Raw genomic sequence first — 23,607 nt, 5'->3', positions numbered from 1 at the left:
ACATATAAACACACGCACGCACGCACACACAGTATTTTAAAATTATAACTAAGCAGGACTTTATCCTGCAATGCAAGAATCAATCAGTATAATACACTGCATTAATGGGATAAAGGAAAAAAGTGGTCTTCTTAATCAATGCAGACAAAGCATTTGACCAAATTTAAAACTTTCATAATTAAAAAAAAATACTCATTAAATTAAGATAGGTCATGACCATAACATAATAAAGTCTATATATTAGAAGAATACAACTAAGAGTCAACAGTGAAAGACTGAAAGCTTTTTCCCACAAGGTTAGGAAACAAGAATGCCAACTTTTGCACAGTTTAGCTGTCATAATACTAGAAATTGTAGGCAAAGTAATTAAGCAAGAAAAGGAAATAAAAGCTAACCAAATTGGAAAGGAAAAACTAAATTATTTCCCCTAAAAAGACAATATGATCCTATATGTGGAAGTCCCTAAAAAGTTCACACACACATGAAAACTGTTAGAAGTAATGAATGAATTTAATAAAGTTAATAAACACAGAATCAACACACAAACATCCCTGGAATTTCTATGCACTGGTGATGAACAATCTAAAAGGGAAATTAAAAAAACAATTCTACTTACCAGATCAAATTCTAAGGAATAAATTTAACCAAGAAGGAATACTTGTACACCAGAAAATACAACATATTTCTGAAGCAAACTAGGAGATGCAAATAAATAGAAAGGCATCCCATGTTCATGGATCAGAAACCCTAATATTGGTAAGATGTTAAGACCTCCAAAAGCATCTCCAGATGTCACGCAGTCCCCTATGCAAATCATAGTGGTACTTCTGCAGAGTCAGCAAAATCCATCCAAAAACTCATGTGAAATCATAAAGGCTCCTTAAAAAATAAAAAACCATCTTGAAAAAAAACAAAGTCTCACATTTCCTGCTTCAAAATGATCATACAAAGTGCTGCTACAAAGTGATCATAATCCAGCCAGATGTGAACATACACATATAGAGACCAATGGAATGGATTAGCCAAAAATAAACGCTTAAATATACGATCAAAAAATTTCCAGCAAGAGTGATATGGTTATTTTAAAATGGCTAAGGTAGTTAAATGGTTAAGATTGCTAGCATAACTTTTATGTAATTGATATTTCACCACAATTTAAATATATAGGAGATCCAAACTCTACTAAAGCAGACACAGGTGTGTACATATCTGCTTCTATTTCATATGCAGGCATATATGTGTCAAAGCAGATGCACCAGACTTCTAATATTGATTATCTCTGCAGTACTAGTTTGGGTAAGATGTGTTAGGTTGGGGAGGAGAGGCAACATTTTTTTTTCTGCATGTGACTCTGTACTGTCTGACTTCTCACAATGCATACCCATTAATAGTATATATATTTAATTTAACAAAATCAGAAAGCGATTTGCAGGCAAAGGTCGTTGAGGGCTTCAGTGGGCAATGCACACACCGGTGACGGAAGACAGGAATGCTAATTAGATGCTATTACCTGCACAAACCAATCAGAGAGATGGATTTGTGTGGATGCTGATGAATGGAACGATCCCTCAGTTTTGGGTGACACTAAGATTAGTCTTCCCACGTTTGAGCAAATTGTCCATGAAATCATGATCATGACTGCGTGACCATGGAGGAAGTGAACGTCCAGTTCAGATAAACTGCATCTGAAGGTTAACAAGGGACAGCTATGACAAAGCAAGTGGGGCTGTGTTTAACCGTGTCTGTCTGCCACGTAACTTACTGCCCTCCCTGGCTTCCGGGATGCACCTTCTCTTAGTCCCAAAGGCAAAGGAAAAGCATAATGAGCCTTAATTGAATATAGACCAAAGCAAACAATGAAATGCTAATTAGAGTTGTCTAAACAACTTAGGGGAGGGCCAATGGGAGCCTGTCTTTGCAAATGACATCCAGGAAAGATGCTAAATGCTAGGCAAACAAACAGCTCTGAGGAATATATAAAGGCCAGGAGTCAAAGGTGCAGTCAACACACAAACTTCTCTTAACAACTCCACTCTCAACGCAACTGCTCACACCATGGCCTGCTGCGCTACTAGCTTCTGTGGGATTCCCAGCTGCTCTACCACTGGGAACTGCGGCTCCAGCTGCAGCCAGCCCAGCTGCTGCCAGACCAGCTGCTGCCAGCCAACCTGCTGCCAGACCAGCTGCTGCCAGCCAACCTGCTGCCAGACAACCTGCTGCCAACCCAGCTGCTGCCAGTCAACCTGCTGCCAGCCCAGCTGCTGTGGAACCAGCTGTGGCCAGGAGGGTGGCAGTGGTGCTGGTAGCGCCGTGAGCTGCCGCACCAGGTGGTGCCGCCCAGACTGCCGCGTGGAGGGCACCTGCCTGCCCCCCTGCTGCGTGGTGAGCTGCACACCCCCAACCTGCTGCCAGCTGCACCACGCTCAGGCCTCCTGCTGCCGCCCGTCCTACTGTGGACAGTCCTGCTGCCGCCCGGCCTGCTGCTGCTACTGCTGTGAGCCCAGCTGCTGCCAACCCAGCTGCTGCGAGTCCAGCTCCTGCCAGCCCACCTGCTGCGAGCCCACCTGTTAAGACCAGCTTGCTGACCACTCAAGAATGGAAGAATAGCAAAGCAAACCTGCCGATCTAAGAAGTGCTGCTGCCAGTGGACCTGTGCTAAGTATCCCAATGCTGATAAACCACTCATAAGTGACAAGACTCTTAGAGCCCTGGATGTGCTGACTAGGCTTACTGCAAACATGGCCCGAACGCTGTGCTCTGCTGACCCTGCCCGGCTGGAGCTGAACACCTCAATGGCAGCTCTTCCTTTCAATGACCTCTCAGCTCTCTCCCTGTCTCTCAATCTCTGTGCATCTTAAAGTCCACTTTCTCCTCAAACAGCCCTTCTTCCTATCAAATAAAACACTCAGATATGCAAAGCGAGCGACCCCTGTCTTTCTTCCGCCGGTATGTGTGTCTACCTACCAGAACTCGGAAACATGTTTCCTATCCTGATAATCATCTTGAACTGTAAACATATTGTCCAGATTAAATGCAATTTAAATCATGCTCGAAAATATCCCATGCATTCCATAATCTTCATAACTACTCAAATACTTCCATACTCTGATCAAATATATTATAATTAATCTAGGCAAACATAGCCACTTTTAGTTACAATATTCAGGCTGCTCAAAGGAATGAGTGCTTGCCTAAATGAACTCCTGTAATTTCTTATTATATGACATGCTGGATGATCTCCCTTATTCACACCCCACATTAATAAATCACAGTACTCGCTTACAGATTTGAAAACATCTACCAAACACCATTTAGTTTTCAAGTTGTAATTCTTACCCTCTAACTCTCTCGTTCCTCCTCCCATTCCCCACGTGGTCAAGTTTCAGCTCACAGTGTCACTGCATGGTGCCTCTCTGGTCTGATGACTGTAGGACAAACAGCTATGCAGGGTCGCTGGTGACCACTTTGGACAGGCAAATAGAAATCTGAAACTGCTGTACCACGATCTGTAAGTCAACAGACACACTTTTCTTAAGAAGAACCAAAAGCAAGAGGCTTTACTATTAATTTTCCAAATTCTTCTTGAGGCACTTGAGTGCAACATATAAAATACAGCAATGGGAAAATCTAAGAAAATATTTCTGAAGTGATTCACAAGCTCCCAGCGCTTACCTTGGATGGACCACGCACAAGCTGATAGGTTCAGAAAAGACCAAAGTGGGTACCAGTGCAGTCACCAAAGTGTCATAACTCCTGGGTGTTTATTCTTCTCTCTCTGTTTTGGTTCAACTCTCAAATTCAGATAAAAATAATCCAACATTTTCCAGTCTCTTTTCAGAGCAAATAACAAGTCTCCTTCCTGGGAGGCTCTGGGAGTCTTACTGAGTCCTTTGTGAGCTGCCAGGGTCCCATGACTCACACCTTTCCTCCACCCATTTAATGTGCATCTATTGAATTAAGAGCCAATAAAAATTTTGTAAGATTCCACCAGAAGCTAAGCATCCACCAGAAACTAAGAACACCCTCTTCTTCACTACATCATTTGGTTCACAAGAAAAGCTTATTGGCCTAGAACACAAGATTTTCACTTTTCAAATGGACTGAAACCAAAGGAGGGGTGATGGGTTTTTGATATGATGCAGGAGTAAACATGGTAGAAGTTTTAATCCCTCGTGACCAAAATACTGTGGCAGTTTTACAAATAATCTGATGGTCTAAATTCAATGAAATTCAATCCACCTATTCAGGAGGGGAAAAAATAATACTTGACTATAGCACGAAAACTGCCCTAAGCTTTGAAGTCTGGGCAGATTGTCCCGTGGAATGACTGCTATTCACAGAGAAGGTGTGGACTTGATGTAAAACAGGAGGTCTCTTTGAACTACAGAAACCACAAGCATATTCTAAAAAGCTAAGGGCTGATAGGAGGAGTCCCCACCACCTTATAAAGTAATTTCCAAACTGTTGCTCATAATGTGCCACAAGTATTTCAGTGGGAGCCAATCAGAGGACCACTGAGGGATAAATTTAAACAAAAACAAGAAAAATATGTGAAGAATTCTATAAAGAGCAGTGGGCTCTGGGTATATAAAAAGCCCAGTGTGGAGGTCACCTCCAAACCTCTGAAGCTTCTCTACTTCTCCAAAGCAGCACAGCTCCCAACCCAGCTCCCCACACCATGGCCTGCAGCTCCACCAGCTTCTGCGGATTCCCCCACTTCTCCACCTGTGGGGTCTACGGCTCCAGCTGCTATGAGCCAAGCTGCATTGGCACTGGCTATGGCATCAGGGGTGGCATTGGTTTTGGCCAGGAGGGTGGCAGTGGTGCCGTGAGCTACCGCACCAGGTGGTGCCGCCCAGACTGCCGCGTGGAGGGCACCAGCCTGCCCCCCTGCTGCGTGGTGAGCTGCACACCCCCAACCTGCTGCCAGCTGCACCACGCCCAGGCCTCCTGCTGCCGCCCGTCCTACTGTGGACAGTCCTGCTGCCGCCCAGCCTGCTGCTGCTACTGCTGCGAGCCCACCTTTTAACAGGCAGGTGCTAATTTTCAATGCCCAAGGCACAGAATCTCTGCACTGCTCATCTCTTGGACCGGACCTGGACCCCAGCACTTCTTAGAGCTTTACTTCATTTTCTGCTTCGGTGGAACTGAGTCTGTGAGCAGCACAGTTCCAGCTGGCTCCGTTCTATAATAAGCACCTTGACCACTGTGGACACAGGAATGCTGGGACTCTACTGTGTGACAGCCAGATTGCTTCACGGGCTCGACAACTGCCAGCACATTGTGGAGTCTTCCCACGAGAACTGTCTGCAACCCTGCCTCCCCTCTTACCACCTATTTACACCTTCTGCTTGCCTAAAAAGTTTCTCCAGTGTCAGGGGCACCACAGTGTAGCCAAGATACGTTCCTCTAAGCCATCAGTGAGAACCGAAGCTCTGCAGCCAACCTCCAGCTCTGTTTTATTGTACTGTGTCTTCTCATGTTTCTTAATAAAAGTTACATTCTGAGCACAGAAGTGGTGGTCTGTGTTTCTGCTTGGACATCTACTGTTTCAGTTTAAGAATGTAAATATAAAGCGTTACTTTGTTACCCTTTTTAAAAAGGATAAAGGTCTTACATAATGTATTCAATAAATCTATACTGATTATCACTTTTAAAGCTGAGATGACAGAGACCAAAAAAGTGAAGGATTAATTCTTACTCCTCAGGAACTTGCTATTCAGAGAGAAAAAAAAATGTGTGTGAAAATAGCCACATACAGTGACAGAAGATAAATTGTATTCTCTTAGCTATCCATAGAAGAATTTTTGGGGGGTGAACAGATGGCTCAGTGGTTAAGGAACCTTGATAGACCAAATGACAACAGGGTACATCCCTGTGGGACATGCAACCCCAAAAGCTTAAGAGAAGGATGTTAAACAATTTCGCATGAGACAGAGCGGATGTTTTTTATCTAGAAAGTAAGGAAAAAGGAGAAGAAAAGGTTGACGTGGTCAGGAGGTCATGAACTTTGTTACATGGCTCCTCCTCCCCATTAAGCTGACTCGATTCTTGGGATGGTTAATTCTGGTGTGAAATCCAGTGAAGGAGCTGAGCTTTGAGTCCGTACTGGTTCACAGGAAGATGGAAAACAGCCTGCGAGCCAGACAAAGGGGAAGTAGTGCCTTGGGAAGACACAGGAATCTTCCAGAGGCTTGGGCTCCCTCCTGCAAAGCAGAGTCATAGTGTTTGCGTGTGTGGACTGCAAGAAGAATACCACAGGACCAGAAACTGGGTTGCAACGAGGAAGATACAAGCTTTACTTTGGGTAGCATAAGGACTGTGATGGAGGCAGCACGAGGGAAAAATTTCCATGGGTTTCAAAACTGGCTTTGATGGTCAGAAGTACAATTACAAGGAAGGTTCAATCCAAAGCAACGACCACAACAGACACTGCGAGGACAGGGAGCCTCGGGAACTCTCCGTGCTGCTAGGGGTACAAACAGCACGGCCCTTTTGTGGTGCCTTCTTATAAAACTAAACAAACCTTTACTACACAGCCCAGCAATGTGCTGTGCTCCTGAGTCTTTACCCAAAGGAGCTGCAAAACTCTGCTCCCAGGGACTTCATTTGTAACTGTCAAATACAAACGGGAATTAAACAAGACGCCCTTCAGCTCTGAACAGGTGAACTGGGGACGTGCATTCCATGGAACCCGGAGGAACCTTTGTTTTAATTTTAAAACCAAAATAAAAGAAATAACACAGAATTTCAAAGAAAAAAGTAGGAAATTAACACTAGTTAATATATTGCATACTGTTATCTTAGCAGTAGTTGTTGCAGGGGGAGGAGCAAAGATGGTGGATAGATAACAACTAGCTACAGAGGCTCCCTGAGATAATCAACTTAGAATTCAACATAATACAGCATGGGGACCCCCAAACAGAGGGAGATGAATTCTCTCATCCCAAGAAGAAATTAAGGTGACTTGCCGACCATCAGAGGTCCCGCTGTGACTGGCTGGGGTCCCGCCACCACTTGCCAAGCTGTCCGAGGTCCCACTGCTTTGACTCACTGTAGGCACAGTTACATTGAGTTCGAGGGTCAGCAAGCTGAACGGAGAGCTGACGGGGAACCTACATCGACCTGTGGTGAGTGACAGGAGTGGAGCCACTCTTATAAATAGGGGGGCTCCAGCAAATGATATTCTGGGACCAGGCAGGACTGGCAAGTACAAGGGGCAGCAGTGACTTCAGTCAATTGTCCCCTTCCCGAATGGGATTGGTGGAGTGAGCTAGGCCTGGGTCACGTGAACCGGCTGAGACCCAATAAGTTATCTGAGGTCAAGTCCCTGCAGCGGTGTCGCCCTCTAACCACACTGGCCCAGTGGGGCCTCAGAGGTTTGGCTGGTCTGGAGGGGGGGCCATGCAAAGTAATACAGTAAGGCAGGCCACAGCAGCTTGACTGATCTGGAGGGGAGGGGCCAGCATACACTGTCCCTGTCTGCAACTCACTAGCACACTGCAGTGTGAAGAGTCATCTAGCCAGTGCACTTCAGAAGAATTGTAACCAACGAAGAAAGAAACTGGGGCCTCCTGGAAGAAGCAAAAAGATGGGAAGAGGAAGCAACAAAAAAAAGTCCCCAGGCCCCAACCCTGAGAACACTGACCCGGGATAGGTAAATACCAAGGAGAATGAGAACAGCAAACATGCAATATCAGACACAGCAACAGTGGACATAAAGAGATACATTCGGGACCTCATAGATGAATTCAAAAGTGAAATGTTTGGCCAAATAAAGCAAGATATAAGAAGATTAATAAAAGAGATACTCAGCACTCTTCAAGCAGACCCAGACAGAAGAAGGGAGGAACTCAAACACAGGAGAGTGCCATGTGGTGAAGAATATAAAAAAAATATAGAATACATGAAGCAGATTCAAAGAGATCACCAGGAAATTAAAAACTTTATGGAAAGATGGCAAATCAGCTTGAAAGAAACTAAGGATAGATTATCCAAACTGGAGGACAATTTTGCAATGTGGGAGTATGAAAGGGAAAACTTTTTAAAAATAACAAGTAACAATACAAAGGCTAGCAGATGACAAAAGGACCTATAATTTGAGAATAAAGAATGTAAATGAAGAAGCAGGGGTACAAACAAAGGAACTACAAAGGTGATTCACAGAAATAATTAAGGAAAACTTCCCAAACATAGGAAAAGGAAATGATATTCTGATATATGAGGCATACAAAACTCCAGCCACCTACAACCAAAACAGAGCTACACCCAGGCATATAATAATCAAGATCCCAGAAATTCAATATAAGAACAGAATATTAAAAGCTGTTAGCAAGAAACAGACAAGAAACAGATAATCTACAGAGGAAGGCCCATCAGAATAACAGTAGACTTCTCAACACAAACCATCAAGTCAAGAAGAGCCTGGAGTGAAATATTCCAAGCCCTGAAAGAAAATAACCTCCATTCCAGATTGATATACCCTGCTAAACTGTCTCTAGAAATTAATGGGGAAACAAGATGTTTCCAAGACAAAGAGGAACTTGGGAAATTTGCAACCACCAATCCAACTCTACAGAGAATACTCCAGGGCATTCTAGAGAGAGAGAGAAGTACTAGGACTCCAGGAACAGTGGCAGAGAGGCCTCAGTGAATGGAGAAGAAAACAGAATGAAGAAGATAAGCAGACAACTGATGGCAAAAAAAGAGCATAACAAATGAGGCAGAGAAGATTTTATTCAAAACTGCTATGATTGATAGTATCAAGTCTGAGAGTATAGGCAACTACACTGAAGATGACAAGACTCTACGATACACATTCTGGTTTGATTACAGCTGGTTTTTGAAGTTCTATACTATACACAAAGTTGTGTTTTAATTAATACTGTTATGTACTGATATATTCAATTATACTCTGTCTGATGATATAGCCAGTTCTATTGGAGATAACAAAAGACAACACAGGAACTATGTTAGAATGATTTGTACAATGGTCTTATATGTATATTTCATTTCATGTGTTTATAGGAATATGTTTTGTCTTGCCTTGCTTTGTTTTGTTTCTCCCTCTAATATAGCAAAGATAGAAATACATGTTAAGACTCATGCATGTGTAGAATCTATAAACAGTTTATGAGAACTGATCATATGACACATGATGAAATGAACAGATAATCTGAAGAAAAAGAGACACTAAAATACCCAGTGGTGATCCTGGAGTGTCATAATGTGAAACCCAGCAATAGTATTATTCTTTGTTCAGAGTGATATTAGCCTGCTTGGGTTTATTCAATCTAAACATAAATGAAGATATGGATAACTGCATGTTGTATAAGTGTATAGGTTTGACAACCATGTTACTAAGTTTTTGTTGGACAATGAACAGAACTGTTTGCAGTCTCGCTGTTTGAATTTCCACTTTACATGTTCCATTTTTGTATCTTGAACAACTATTTGTAAAACGACAATATGTAAAAATCGACTAGTGATTTCTTACTGTTTATTTTTTTTCTCTGAATGTGTGCATTATTTCTACCTATTTTGTTTTGTTTAGTCTTTCTTTTAAAAAAATTTTTAAAAAAAGTAGTTGTTGTAGTCAGGGAAATCTTAAATGCATATTTCTAAGTGAAAACATCAGCTTGAGAAGGTTGCACACTATATGATTCCACCACCCACCGTGTAAAAGTCAAAACTCTGTAGCAGTAGAAATTTGCCAAAGCTTCCTGCCTTCTGTTTCCTGGGAAGGAGGTGCAAGCTTAAGAATTAAATAAAATACAGAAACAGAGACACGGGGCTTCCAGTGTGACCAAACCACAGTCAGTGGGGTTTCTGAGAAATCCACTTGTTCATAGATAAAAGGGCACACGTGCACAGGGCTCCTACTTCTGCCACCTGCAGCCACAAAACCTCGCAGGAATGGAAGAGACGTGGAAGAAATGGAAGAAAAAGCTGTTTTTATCAAGCCAGTGTTTGTTGAGCTTTTCCAAAAACTTGAAACGGAGACTATTCCTAATTCTCACCTTATGCAACAGGTAAAATAGGACACCCAAGGAGAGTTGAGTATGTACCCAAAGATTTGGTCATAGCAAAAGGAAATCAATTTCAAATGCCAAAGCAGAAATGGGAGAATTTCTTCGACTGAGGGTTATTGATATTGGGGCAGATCCGTGGTCAGCAAAAGGATGGAGGAAGAAGAGGATGAAGGTGTGAAAAGAGCAGAAAAGAATGAAAGAGGACAGAAAGGAATGAAACAGAGGAGAGAAGACATGATGAAAAATGACCCTAGTGGGAGAAAGGAGTTGAGGAGAAGAGGCCGGGGAGCCCCTAACTGTGCCCCAAGCTGTGCTTAGCATCCATTGTTCACGTGAAAAATACTTACACCTGTGCTGTGATGTGTGTGTGCTCAGTGTGCACACAGAGAAACGCGTCTAAAGAACTCAAAAAGCGGGCGTAGGGGCACATACCTGCCATCCCAGTACTCAGGAGGCTGAGGCAGGAGGATCCTTGCAAGTTCAAGACCAGCCTGGGCTACAAAGTGAGCTCAAGGCCAGCCTGAACTGCATAGGAGACCCTGTCTCAAAAAAATAAAAAGAACTCCAAGAGCTTGTTCATAGCCACATAACTCAGAAGGAAAAAATAAAGGAAATCTGAACCCAACGCTGACTCCAAAATCTATGGAGAACTAAAACCAAAGAGAAGAAGTGACACTCGTAAGGTCTAAAAATGGCTCTTCAGCATGAAGCCACTCTTTCCCGTTGTTCAGCTGTTGCCCCTCAAGCCCTTGTCCCCTTCCCCCACCCCCCCACCCCCGCTTGGTCACGCTGGCGGTCACACACTGCAGATTACATCCTGCTCTCCCAGTGCCCCGTGGTGGACCTTGCTCAAGCCAGCACCCCATCTGCAGGGTCCTGAGGCCTAGGTCCCCGGAACCTGTCCTCAAGCGTAATGACGCCCGGATGTGCTGGGATGCACATCCACTCTGCAGGCCTGGCCCATAAACCCACACAGTCTAAACAGCTCCTGAGTCTGCCATCCTGCAGCTTCTGTTCCCACAATTAAGTTAGAGTCTTCCTCTCCTTTCCTTTCCATGACCTCATCAGTCAGCCTCCAACTGGGTAACAGTGCTTTATCCGCTCTCGTGGCTCAGGTGACTGGATTTGGCTGATCCTCCCTGGACTCCAAGGGACGCAATAGTTTGTACCATACACGAGCCCAGAAAGGAGACCTTCAAGAAGGGAATGCCGGATGCCTACACGGAGACCCTGAGCTTGCAGACAGGATTCACCTGTTAACAGGAAATGGGATGAACGGCACTCAGGAGGGCCACGTTATTACCTCAGTTGGTTTTTAGGTAAAGCACATACTGAGGTGCTACAGTCACAGGGGTACAAGGGGACAGGGAAGACGTCTCCCTCCCATTGCACCGCAGCACTTCCAGAAACAAAGTAAACTTGAGATCCTGATATCTGAGGCCAAGTCACAATGAGACCCACAAAAGATTTAATGGAAAAACAAAAAGGATTATTTATTTCCTGTTACCATGGGACTGATCCTGCCCCGGCTGGACAGTAAACATCATTATATGGATCGGGTGTGGTGGCTCACGCCTGTAATCTCAGCGCTTAGGAGGCTGAGGCAGGAGGGTTGCTGCAAATTTGAGGATAGCCTGGGCCACAAAATGAGTTTAACACCAGTGCAAAACTGAAGATAAAAGAAAAAACAAAAAATAAGAGCATTACTGCAGGGCTGCACAATTGAAGCCAGTGGGATGATTCTCGCCTGGGACTCTGACTTCTTCCAAACCCACTGTGTGCTGGTGGATTTGTTTCCTTCTCGTATTTTCATAAAACCCCCGCCAGCTTCAAACCAGCAAGGACAGCTCAAGTCTTTTTCACATTTTAATTTCTCTACCTTCTTTTCTGTAGTGCTGCCCTGAATTCCGTCCCACTCTCAGCTGAGGAAAACGCCATGCTTTTGAGGGGTCATATGATTCTGTGGGGCTCAGCTACACAATCTGGAGTGCTTTCACTAGCTCGGTGCCAATTAGTAACTTCAGTTATGTCTGGAATACCCTTTTAGTCAAGTAACACAACATAATGGGCCCGATACCAGGCCTGAGAGAGCCTGGGGGCTGAAATTCTGCTGGGAGTAGGATTTATTAGACACAGAGGCCTAGAAACACGAAATGCCACCATTTCACCAGTGAACATGGTGGCTTCCAGTGGCCAGAGATGGAATTTGGATTGCATTCTGGAAATAATCACCTTGACAATGGGCAGAATCCTACGGGACCCCTTCGGCTGAGGCACGGTGAGCAGAACAAAGGAGGACACCTCCACACAAGGACAGCTAAGCTAGTGACCCTGTGTCCAGGGAGCCTCTTAACGAGGAATACTATTGTCAAAGGGGAAAGGCTGGGGCAGTGATCCTGCTCGCCATGCAGCCCACTTGTGTGTCCAGCGCGAGGGCAGACAGGTGCGGGAGCCTGACTGGATTAATTACACGTCGTTATCTTCAGCCAGTCAGGGTGGAGACTCAACAATGCCACTGTCCCCAATGGAGCCCATCTTCAATGGGGTAAATCCTCACAGCCCCGGCCTGGCGTGTGCAGGCGGTGACACCAAGACTTTCCCTTCGGATGAGGACGAGCGGAAGTCCTGTGTAGGGACAGGGCTGGCCCACGGTGCTCCTCAGGGCCTCGCCCAAGGTCCCGGCTGCTACAGTGGACTTGGAGAGGATCACAGTCCGCTGCACTGGCGCCATCACGCTGATCACGTCTGATGACCGGAAAGTGGAAAGTACTTCAGATGTCTCGGCCAAACAGATGAAGTGTTGTCAAGAAATACAGCAAGAGTGTAAATGTTTAAAAATATGTTAGCAAAGGACCGATCCGATCGTCAGGAATTCTCCTCAGAATCCTGCCCCTGGCTCTGCATGTACTTCTCCGGCTCTCTTGCACTTTCTGAAGCAGCTCTGAGAGTGCTCTTTCATGAGCGTCTTTTGTTGTGCTGTGAGGCAGCCTCAGTGAATACACTGAACACGTCTACCTTGCACAGTGTCGTAACTTTGGGGAAGAGCCAGAAGCCACACAGTGCCAGGCCCAGTGAATGACACAGAGGATGACACCGGCAGGCACGTTTTCATGACTCTGCCTTCCATCGGGTGGCACCAGACCGCAGCATTCACTGTACTTTTTGATCAAGCCCAGTAAAGACACTCACGATGGAGGGCTTCCAGAGCTGCTCCACAAAATGGCAAGAACAGTGGGATAGATGTGTTTGGAGTGAGAGGGATCCGTGGCAGCGTGTCCTTTACTGTAATAATTTTTTAAAATTTAAATCTTCACCATGTATTTTGTGCTCCTTTATATATTAACTCCAGAATGAGAGACAAACCCTACCAAAACTTGGTGCTCACCATTGCTGTGAAGTCTCTTGAGGTCCTTTTGCCTGAAACGTGTTGAGATCTATTTTTCCAGATGGAAGCAAAATGGTACATTGAACTAAATTTAGCTAAAAGTATCACACTCCTTGGTGGGCCTTGTGGTGTTCTGGAGTCACTGTACACTGTGTTCCAGTGTGCTATTCTGATCTACTTAATGATCACTCAAGACACTGCCAGGCTTTAGCCAGAGCAGCAGCAAAAGCAGGCCCTGAGATGTCCCAGTCAGAATCCTCGCAGCTGATTCTTCAGGCCTTAGACCCCAGCAGACACAATGATGCCTAATATGCTTATGGTAGGCAGCCTTTGGTACACTCACAGAGAAACCTGTAGGGCTTAAGAGATGAGCTACACTCTCTTCAGAACACGACTACCATCTTCCTAACAAACTGCTTCTGGGGTGCTCCCAGCAAGACCTTCAGGCAAGGGCCGAATGACCTTTCCAGCCAAACTTCATGTTACCTGGTCCACTGAGCCACGAGGCTGGGTGTGCACAGAAGCCACGCGTGAAAACAGAGATGTCAGAAGAGCCATGAGGTTTATGTATCTCCAAATGGAACAGGGAAGTGGAACGCGTGGTGGCCTGGACTCTTTTGACACCAACCCGTGGCGTATCAGGTCCTCTTCATCAGTCTGCGTTTGTTGTCTCGCAGGTAATTCCTTGTGACGAGGACTCCTGTGGAAAAGGAAAAATGTGGCTTAGAGATTGCTCTGTGTGACGCCGTGGCACAACTGGAAATGTCATCATGGCAGACCTACCAAAGAGCGGCCCTGAACCACGGTGGTGGGAGGAACCCTTGGGGAGAGCCTTGAGCAGTGCTTTTACACCGTCTGCACTAAAAGACGCCTGGCAGTGCAGGTCCATGGCGATTCGTGGGGAATCACTAGTGGCTTGGCTGCACAGTGAGAAACCTGGGAGCAGAATTAGGATACTGGTGACCGGCAGTCTAAGTAACAGGTCTGCAAATGAACGTCTCTCTTGATGGACACAAAGTGCGAAGGTCCACTTGTCCCAGGTGAATGTTTACCACAAGGCAGAGGAAGCCCCAAGAATCAGCAGCACCAAGCTCTGTGTGCCACTCTTGCCACTCTTGGGCCCAGCTACCTCGGTGCTTGCTCAAGGGACTGTGAGCCGAGCAGTGTTGGCGGTGACGGAGGTCATTACGCACAGGCTGTTCTCATTATTAGAGGAGCTCGGGACCTTGTTGCTGAGAGCGGCAGCGCTTCACTTTGGGGGAGCTCCAGTCCTTACCTTGAGCTTCCTGGCTCTGGAGGGGAAGACGTGTGCTGCTCAGTCTCCCGGAGAAGTTTGTCGCTCTGGCTTCCTGATGGCAACTCGGTTATTCTCATCGTCAGAGGAGATCAGGATCCCGTTGTCACTGAGGATGACTGTGGTACTTTGCGGGGGGAACTCTGGTCCTTATTTTGATCATTCCTTCCTGGCTCCAGTGCAGAGGCCTCAGTCTGCTGACACAGCTCCTTCATCTTGCTGACACAGACTTTCTAGCTTCCACCACTGACCTTTGGACCTTCCCAGCACAGATCTGAAACAGACTTGCATGAGTCATTGTCGTGGGCTCTAGGCCTCCAGCTGGACTCCTGAGAGGCACTGCTGTGGGCTCTGGGTCTTCAGCTGAACTCATGCAGGACATTGCTGTGGGATCCAGGTCCTCCACAAGATTCTCTAGGTCTTCAGTGTGTGAACAGATTTCCAGCACTTTCTTTGTACTGACTCGAGGTGACTATCATAAATAATGCTATAAATTATGTCCTGTATGTAACTGGTTTCCTTGCAGCCCCTGACTACACAGCTGCACACTGCAGACCCCTGCCCTGTGTTACCTGACTAACTCTGCTGCTGAGCATCTACCCCGCAAAGAGCACTCTGATCGGGTACCATCCCCAGTGGGCTAGCTGCACAGCTGGGGGTGAACTGACCACATTCACCCCACTTCCCTGGAAGGGGCAGGCTGGATACTGATGTACATTGCTTTTACCACCATTCCTAGGCTTAAGGAACTTTTTCCTCCCGTGGTGTTATCACACATGATATCAATTCCCACCAACTAATTAATTTCAGAGCAAAAGAAATCGAGCAGTAGGTCTGAACCTGTGGAATTAGCTGGCAGTAATGCATCATTACCAAAAAGTCGTGTGTCTAATGACAGGAGTCCAGTGGTCTCCCAGAGACTGTGAAAGGTACCACTGGGGTGGGGTGACATGCCAAAAAGATGAGGTTCCTCACAGGATGAAGGATGCACTTTGAATCCAAGACCCTGGATGAGACAGTGGCTCCCAATTACCAGCACTAAAAGGCAGGAGCAAGAGTGACTCCTCTGACTGTTAACCTAGTAACACAGACTTCGGTTTCTTATCTACTGTCTCAGAGTTTTGAGTTCTGCTGATTAAAAGGTCTTGATTCCTAAGGAAAAGATACTTCACCTAGAGGAAAACAATGCAGAAGCTGAAATCAGCCCCCACCCCCTCCCTGCCTTGTGGTAATGTTTTCAAGCCTCTTACTATGTGGAAAGAGGGAGAATCCTTCCTTCCAATAGGAAGCTTGGGTAGCTGCCACCAGTGGCAGGAGAAAGGACCTCTGGAGCTGATGGGAGGAGCTGACACTCACCGTGGATCAGACTCTTCAGCAATGCAGGTTCAACTCACTCCATCAAGGTGAAGAGCCCAGCCCGCTGAGATCTACACAGAAGGTCTAGAGAACACAGGTGTTGGGAGACAGGAGTTACAGACGTCGTCTACAGTCTGGTGACCACTTAGGAATGAGGATTGTAGGTACCGCGACTGTCACCCTCCCGGGCTGAGCTGCAGGCTACATGAGCTCCACCTAAACCTCACTTTAACACACACATGGGCCCTGTGGCGCTCCTTTAATGACCTTGTTCCTGCAGATGTGGAAACCAAAGCTGAAGGAGATAGATAACTCGTTCGCTCCCAGTCACACGGTTCCTAAGTGAAAACAGAACCGCGGAGGCATCCCTGACTCCAACACTCAGAAGGATGCAATGGAGGTAGCTGGAATTAGAAAGCCTGTTGGGAAAGGATGAAGGGAGGAGACTGGCAGCTGCTGGCTGCAGGGTAAATGACCCTGGACAGCGGTTGTCCCTACCGCTTCGCGCCACGCCTGCACTTGTGGACAGAGCTTCAGAGGCCCTGGGCTCTGCCAGCAGCGCCCACAGTCTTGGCCTCTAGGGGGCGCGCAAGTCACCAAACTGAACATCCGGAGGAGGGAGGAGCTTGCGCATTCTGCCACTTCCGCTTCAGCACATTCTAGTGGATTAAAGGCTTTAAACCTTCTCTTCAAAGGTTTTCTGCAGTTCCTGTTTGCGACGCCCTGAGATTTTCCTCAAATTTTTTTAGTATAGCAACGTAGTTAAAAATTCTTCATCTAAAATCCATTTGACCCAAACTTCTCTCCTTTTTTGTTTTTGTTTTTTGGTATCTTGATTGAACTCACAACCTTGCTCTCTCCAGGCAGGCACTGTGGGCTGAGCTATGTATATCCTTGGACCCTGATCCAAGGACCCTGATCATGTATGGTTCCTTTCCCCTGTCTGGACTCCCATGCACTCCTACTGCCTTTGAATTTTCAGGTTATTTATGAACCAACCGTTTATACTTCTTTCCTACCCGCCTAGGTCATCACTGCTATCTCAGGATGGAGAAAAACTTGGATCTCTGAAGTGGTGGCTGGCGAGGCACACTGCTCTGGGACATGGCATTTAGTTGAGAAATTGGAAAGTTTGCTCAGCTCTGTTTAGTCCTGTAGCCAAGAAAGTTCCACCATTTCAATCCAGAGCCTCCTGGGGAAGGGGGCTGTGCCAGGGAGACCCTCATCTGGTTGCTGACACCCCAAAACTTAACTCTGACAGCAGAAGACTGATTTCTACCCCAGTGGTTCCATTAAGTACCAGTCAGCAAAACTGCTTTTAAAATCTCAAGTACACTACAGGATTTTAAGAAATTTAGAAAGGAGACAGTGAGAACCATCACCCCAAATGAAGCCTGATGGTCTCAGGTAAAACCGGAGAGTCGAGAGTTAAGTAAACTTATTTTTATGAGGCTGAGAGAGACGAATTCAAAGCTGCCAAATTACTCCGTACGGGGCTTAGTCATCTCTAAGCACACCTGTGTCCCTGGATTACAGACATGGGATAAACAGGATCCATCACTATGAGCGCCAAAATCAAAATTCCTGCCTTTTACTGTGCCAGTTGTTAAAACCCAACATTCGAGATTTTTGCTTTCTTAACATTTTTAATATAGTATTTACTTTTGTTAGACAAGACTAATTAAATCTTTTCCCAGAGTTATCCAAGGAAACTTGCCAGGCATGGAGCCAGGGTAAAGAACTATGATCATGGTAGCTGTAAGAGAGTATTCACCACCCTAAAGATGAGAGCTGTGTATCTGGGGAGGAAGGTCCTGGAGGGTCACCAATATCAAGGAGTGATGATAACTCGGGGTTCTCAGAGAGGTTGGGGTGGGAATGCATGAGGACTTTTGAAAAAAGTTTGATGTGACAGAGTTTGAGAACGATGGCCACAAAGAACTCACAGCAGAAGAAACTGAAAGTTCCCAAAGGAGGGGATGAGGGAGACCACATAGTAGAAGTCAAGACCCCGGGGCTGGGGATTTAGCTCAGCGGCATAAGCACCTGCCTTGCCAGCAGGCAGTTATGAGTTCGATCCCTGGTACCGATTTAAAAAAAAAAAAGAAGTCAGGACCCTGGGGGTTGGTACGGAACGGTTTACTCAAACACTTACTGTTTAGTGGTCAGGAGAGACCAACGTGAAAGAGCACTGTTCAAAGGCTGGCAGTACAAACTGGAGGGAGTCAGGAAGACATTAGCCAGGAGCTGAGATCATTTCTCTGTGCGTATTTTAATTGTGTGGCACATGCGAGTTCAAATATTTCACAGTACTGCTGGATTGAATAAAGTTACTGATATTCATATGGTGGCACATGGTAGGTGCTCAATAAATAATTTTTTTCTGTTTCTCTTCTGCCTTCAGATATGTATTTGAGGAGAGGAGCAAAAACCCTTCATCTGTCAACAGGATGGCCATAGCCAGACACTTACATGTAGAAAATAGCCAAGAAAAGGAGTTATGATGGTTTGCTCAGGGTGATGTTTATTTTATTTGAGTGATTGGTCCTTCTTTACCCACTTCAGTCTGCACTCTTAAAAATCAAAACACTCTTAAACTTGTGGGAGTTTTTCCTCACACTGTGTCTCTCCCTTCTGGTTTCTTCACACACTTCTTCCCACATGACCAGGAAGCCAATTTCCTTGCAAGGATGCTGACCAACCAGGACTAAGGGCTTTCTGTTCCATCCTTTCCTGCCAGCTAAAATTTTCAACAGTGTTTTAAGTCTAAATCTCACCCCTTTATACCAATCACAAAGAAATTAATGAGAAATACAGAATGGGGAAGAACTCATTACTCAAGCCCTCCTGAGTACAAATTCTGCCAGAGTTTCTGGATGATCACTGCCATGGCAGACAACATGGCGGACAGCTCTTGAGACTGGCCCACTGGGGTCCCCCAGAATCTACAAAATGGGAGCTAATGAGTATCCACCTCCTGAGGGCTGTAAGAACGAAGCGAACCATCATACAAATAAACCACTTAGATGCAATTTTTACATAACATTTGTGTGTGGCTTTGCTGTTCCTATATAGTCAGCTTCATATATATTTAGCAAGCTAGCAATTCAAATATGTTACAGTCATAATATTGGCTGATACTTAAATATATAAATAAGATTTAAATACATTTGAATATAATGTTTAAGTCTCTTAAATTTACCTCACTAATTATGTTTAAGTAATATACTAATTTAAATACTAATAATATACTAATTTAAATACTAATAAAATATTAATTTAAATATAATACTAATGTCTTACTATTAGATTTCACATGTTAAGTAGCTGAAACCTTATTTTTCCAGGGTCAGGCATATAGTAGTCCAGTTTTACTGAATGTCCACTTTTGTAGCCAGGTTAACTTCAGTGATATTTCAGTCATATTTATCTCCACATATATCTGTACATTACTTGGCTGTGTATAATTCTCTACCCGGATACTCTGTAGCCTACAGTAACACATGAGAACTAAGCAGAAAACCGATGTGTTCCCAAGAAAAAGCACTTCTAGTCTACAAAAGTGGGCTAGGGAACAGCTTGCAATACCGCAAGTGCCCCGTGACTGGCACCGAGAGATCATGCCGGTGTGGTACAGCGATGTCGTGTAAATCCATGTGTGACAGTGTGAACACACATGCAAGCCTTCACACTGAGTTGCCCCAAGTAGAATGCACCCCTGCTTCTGTTTCAATCTGAGGGTGACTGTCCCTGCACGATAAAAGGTGGCAGAGGCTCTGTCAGGCTTGACTATCACCATGAACTGGAAAAACTCTGATTTTTTTCCTGATATAGATAGGAGAAACAGTAATAAAACAGAAGTCTGCCATTTAGCCCAAGACCAGGAGCCTTTGCCTGGATGGATTTTCTGCGGTGAGAATGTTGATGTCCACCCCACCCCGGTCACCAGCCTCTCTTCCTTTCTGTGTGGTTCAGGAACAAGTTCTCCAGCCGTTTAAGGGACTGTGCGGCTCAGGGAGTGAAGACTACATGCTCTTCCTTGCAGCCGGGGTGTTTGAAGGATACCAACCTGAAGAAGTGTGGACATCCTATTCACAAGGCGGGGCGAAGGACACCAGCAGGCTTCAGGGACTCTGGTGTCCCAGGGCAAGAAGCCTCGCCACACCCTTGTGACTCACAGTGACCACCCAACAGCTGCCCGAGGTCCACTCGGTCCTGGGGACACCCATTAGGCAAGGCCTGAGGACGCACATAGAAGCCATCCCCATGCTCTGTGCCCATGGCCTGTGTAGTAAGCAGGATTCCAGCTGGGAGCTGGGACCTCCCAGGTCCTCGGAGGACCCTTGTTCTGGCTCCACTCCTCCGCACACCTTCGGGACGCTCCTGCTCAGCAGGTCCCAAACATAACTTGCCACGGACTTTTTTTTACTTTTTGTCTTTTTTGAGACAGGGTCTCCCTGTGCAGTTCAGGCTGGCCTGGAGCTCACTTTGGAGCCCAGGCTGCTCTCACATTCACAATGATCCTCCTACCTCAGCCTCCTGAGTGCTGGGGTGTCGGTGTCACTCCCGGCCGGCAGGAAGGACACACAACAAAGTCTGGCAGTGGACAACCTTTTCTTTTATTTTCCTTCTCCGTACAGCCTGCCCCGGGAATCCTCCCGGCCGAAGCCTCTGTTGGTCCGCTCCCCGCGGCTCCTTGTGTGCTTCTCCCTACAGTCTGTCCCGAAGCCTCTACCGGTCCGCTCTCCGCAGCTCCTTGCGTGCTTCTCCCTACAGTCTGTCCCGAAGCCTCTACCGGTCCGCTCTCCGCGGCTCCTTGCGTGCTTCTTCTGCTTCTTCTTCTTGTGGCGGGAGAGGCACTCACTTTTATAGGGTTACAGTGGCCAATCAGTTCAAAGCGCGCGATGTGGGCTGATTGGCTAACATCAGTTGTTGCTAGGCAGACTATCTTACAGGGCGGGTTGTGAAGCAGGAGATCTTACAGGGCGGGTTTTTTACCAAGCAGGAAGTAAGCGCCATCTTAGCACACTCGATGGGAGGGGTAATCTAGCTCAGGCTTTGCTCTTTCCTACAGGCCTCACGTCCGCCAAGTAAGGCGACCGGGCTCGGGGCTGCGGCTCCCAACACTGGGGTGACAGGAGTGCATCACACACCACAGACTCTTCCCTGCCCTGGGCCACAACATTTTGCTCGGGTCCCCCTGGCCTGTGACTAAGTCCCAGAACTTGAGGGGACCCTTGGGCTCTCTGTCAGCACAGCCTGCAGCCTGTCTCTTCAGAACCGTCTCCTGAACCCTTCAACCTCCGTCCGCTCGCCCGTCTCAGCTCAGAGCTCAGCCTCTCACCAGGACGCACTGGTCCCGCCTGCTTCCCACAGCCCTGCAGTCTGTTGTTTTTCTTGGGACCCTAATCACATCTTGCAGCTCCCTGCTTTCAGCCAGGCAGCGAGGGAGCAGTACAGTCTAAGGTCACGTCGCGCAGCAGGCAAGCTGGAGCTGACAGCAACAAGCCTACCTGTAGTGACGATTCCAGATGTTTCCCACTCAAAGAAATCCAGTCTGAAATAAATATCAGTGGGTTCTCAGTGTGCTTCGAATAGCACCTAAACTCTGTAGAAGGACCTAGGAAATCCTGCCTGGTCCGCCACCTGCCGTCCGCCTGTCCTCATGGCCACCGCCTTTCACAGGCTCCACCACCTGGCAAAGCCCCCTCACCACGGCAGGCATACTCACCACGCACGTCCTGTCTCGGGGATGTGACACTGTTTTTCTACCAGGACCTGACACTCTCTGAAGTCAGAGTAGAGGCGTGGGTTCACTTTATTACTGTCTGTTTTCCCCATTGGGCTGAACACTTTGATAGCAAGGACCTGGTACAAACTGTGCCGTGCCCTGTGCGTCACACCTGGTACGGCACTGCACATTTTGTGGGATAGAGGAATACACAGAAAAGTGGGTGAATCTGATCTACCCCTGCAGAAAACAGAGCTCCACAGAATCCTGGCTGCATTTCTAGGTGGGAACTATTGCTGGGCGATGGGCTCTCCTTCCCCGGTTTCGTGACTTGGGAGTTCTCAGTTTGGTCACCTGAGAAATGGATGTAGGAAGAGCCTGAGCCTCAGAGAGTCATGCAGAGGTGCACATGAAAAACACCACAGCGCCAGGCACCCGGTGTTCACTCAATAAATGCTGCATGTCAGGAGAGGATTGGGGTGACAGTTACCTCCAAACCAAAAATATCAGCTTTATCATGGAAACCTGTGTACTCAGGTAGTGGTCCCCCACACTGGGTGCTCTGAGGTGAGTTTTCTTCTGGATTCCCACTAAGCCACGAGAGCCTCCAAGCCAGAGTCACACCCGTCTGCTCGAGTTTCTAGGGTGGCCCAGTGCCTTCCCCACCATGTCCCTAGCCTCAAATTATCTCCTTGTTATAGCTCAGTATTGATTGAGAAATAAGCTGTCAAATCAGCTTCCCTTAGGGTCTTATCTCAAGACCTCCATTAATCTGCCCCACCCTTTCCTACCTCCCTTGACCCTAACTGATAATCAGTCTTCACAGAAGCATCCCACAGTGAGGGGGGAATGTGAGAACAGGGGACCTGGGGCCCACTGGTTGACCCAGCACCCAGTACTCTTCAGCAGCAAGCGGGATGCATCCCCAGCCTCTGGGCTCACTGTGGGACTCATGTGGGGGTAATCTCCGCACACTCAGCATGTGAAAATGGTGAGCCCTGATCCCCCAAACCTATAGCATCTTCCAAATGCACATCCAGTCGATCACCTATGTCAAACACCTGTAACTAATTGATTCTGTCTTGAGCCGTCCCTCTCCCGGTCTCCCCCACCGGACCCAGAGCCCGAGCTTCCACCAATCGGCCCAGCGTGCACCGTGGCTTTGTTCCCTCAGCTGCCCTCAGCTGTGTCGCCTGCAGGGATCCCTTTCCACCCCTTCACACCTGCTCTCCAGGACCCCTTTCAGCAGCTCCCCCTTCCAGACAAACTCACTGCACCTGCCTCTAAACCACATCCAGCACCTGGGAACCCTGAGTGTACCGGCCCCCAGCGGTCCCTGTCAGCTCCTTCTGGGTCGCTTCTCCTCTACACTCCTCGAGGGCAGGAACCTACAGGCTCACTTCTGTCTGCTTTGCAAGGAGAGTTCATTCAATGAGCCTTTGCCTGAACTAAGACATCTGTAAGTCCTAGCAAGGACTTACAGATGTCTGTAACCTCCAACCATTACAGAAGTGTCTAGAATGAAAGCAGGTCCTGATCTGTGCTTTTAGATCCATCGTCTTGTTGGTTTGCCTGTCTTAGGATTCTGAGCCTTGATGCTCCATAATTTTCTGCTTAACTGTAGAGTTTGAGCCATTTCATATCTGCCAGAATAAGCCAGTTCAAAGGTTTTACTATTTTAATTAATAGTTTCCCTACTCTATGGGGATTCAAAACATCGTATCAAGTTTTATGCTAAAAGATGTTTTTTATTTTCAAGGTTTTAGTGGTTTAGAGGTAATGTGGAAGTGTCCCATTCCTCTGGGATAAT

General features: G+C 46.6%; 2 protein-coding genes across 2 annotated transcripts; both read left to right on the top strand.

Annotated features, from left to right (window-relative positions):
- The first annotated feature begins 2,020 nt into the window (after positions 1 to 2,020).
- LOC134470289 (keratin-associated protein 1-3-like) lies at positions 2,021 to 2,918 on the top strand. Its single transcript, XM_063251524.1, has one exon. The coding sequence runs from the start codon at positions 2,056 to 2,058 to the stop codon at positions 2,569 to 2,571; it is 516 nt and encodes a 171-aa protein (XP_063107594.1). The 5' UTR covers positions 2,021 to 2,055; the 3' UTR covers positions 2,572 to 2,918.
- A 1,662-nt stretch (positions 2,919 to 4,580) lies between these two features.
- LOC100732926 (keratin-associated protein 1-3-like) lies at positions 4,581 to 5,515 on the top strand. The gene has a single exon (XM_003467095.2). It carries the CDS (start codon positions 4,679 to 4,681, stop codon positions 5,027 to 5,029), a length of 351 nt encoding a protein of 116 aa, XP_003467143.1. The 5' UTR covers positions 4,581 to 4,678; the 3' UTR covers positions 5,030 to 5,515.
- Positions 5,516 to 23,607: the final 18,092 nt, after the last annotated feature.

The sequence above is a fragment of the Cavia porcellus genome, unplaced genomic scaffold, assembly GCF_034190915.1.
Source record: "Cavia porcellus strain 051 isolate PalLab524CR breed Dunkin Hartley unplaced genomic scaffold, mCavPor4.1 scaffold_6, whole genome shotgun sequence".
Taxonomy (NCBI): domain Eukaryota; kingdom Metazoa; phylum Chordata; class Mammalia; order Rodentia; family Caviidae; genus Cavia; species Cavia porcellus.
Note: the sequence above shows the minus strand (reverse complement) of the source record. Positions and strands in the feature narration are given on the sequence as shown.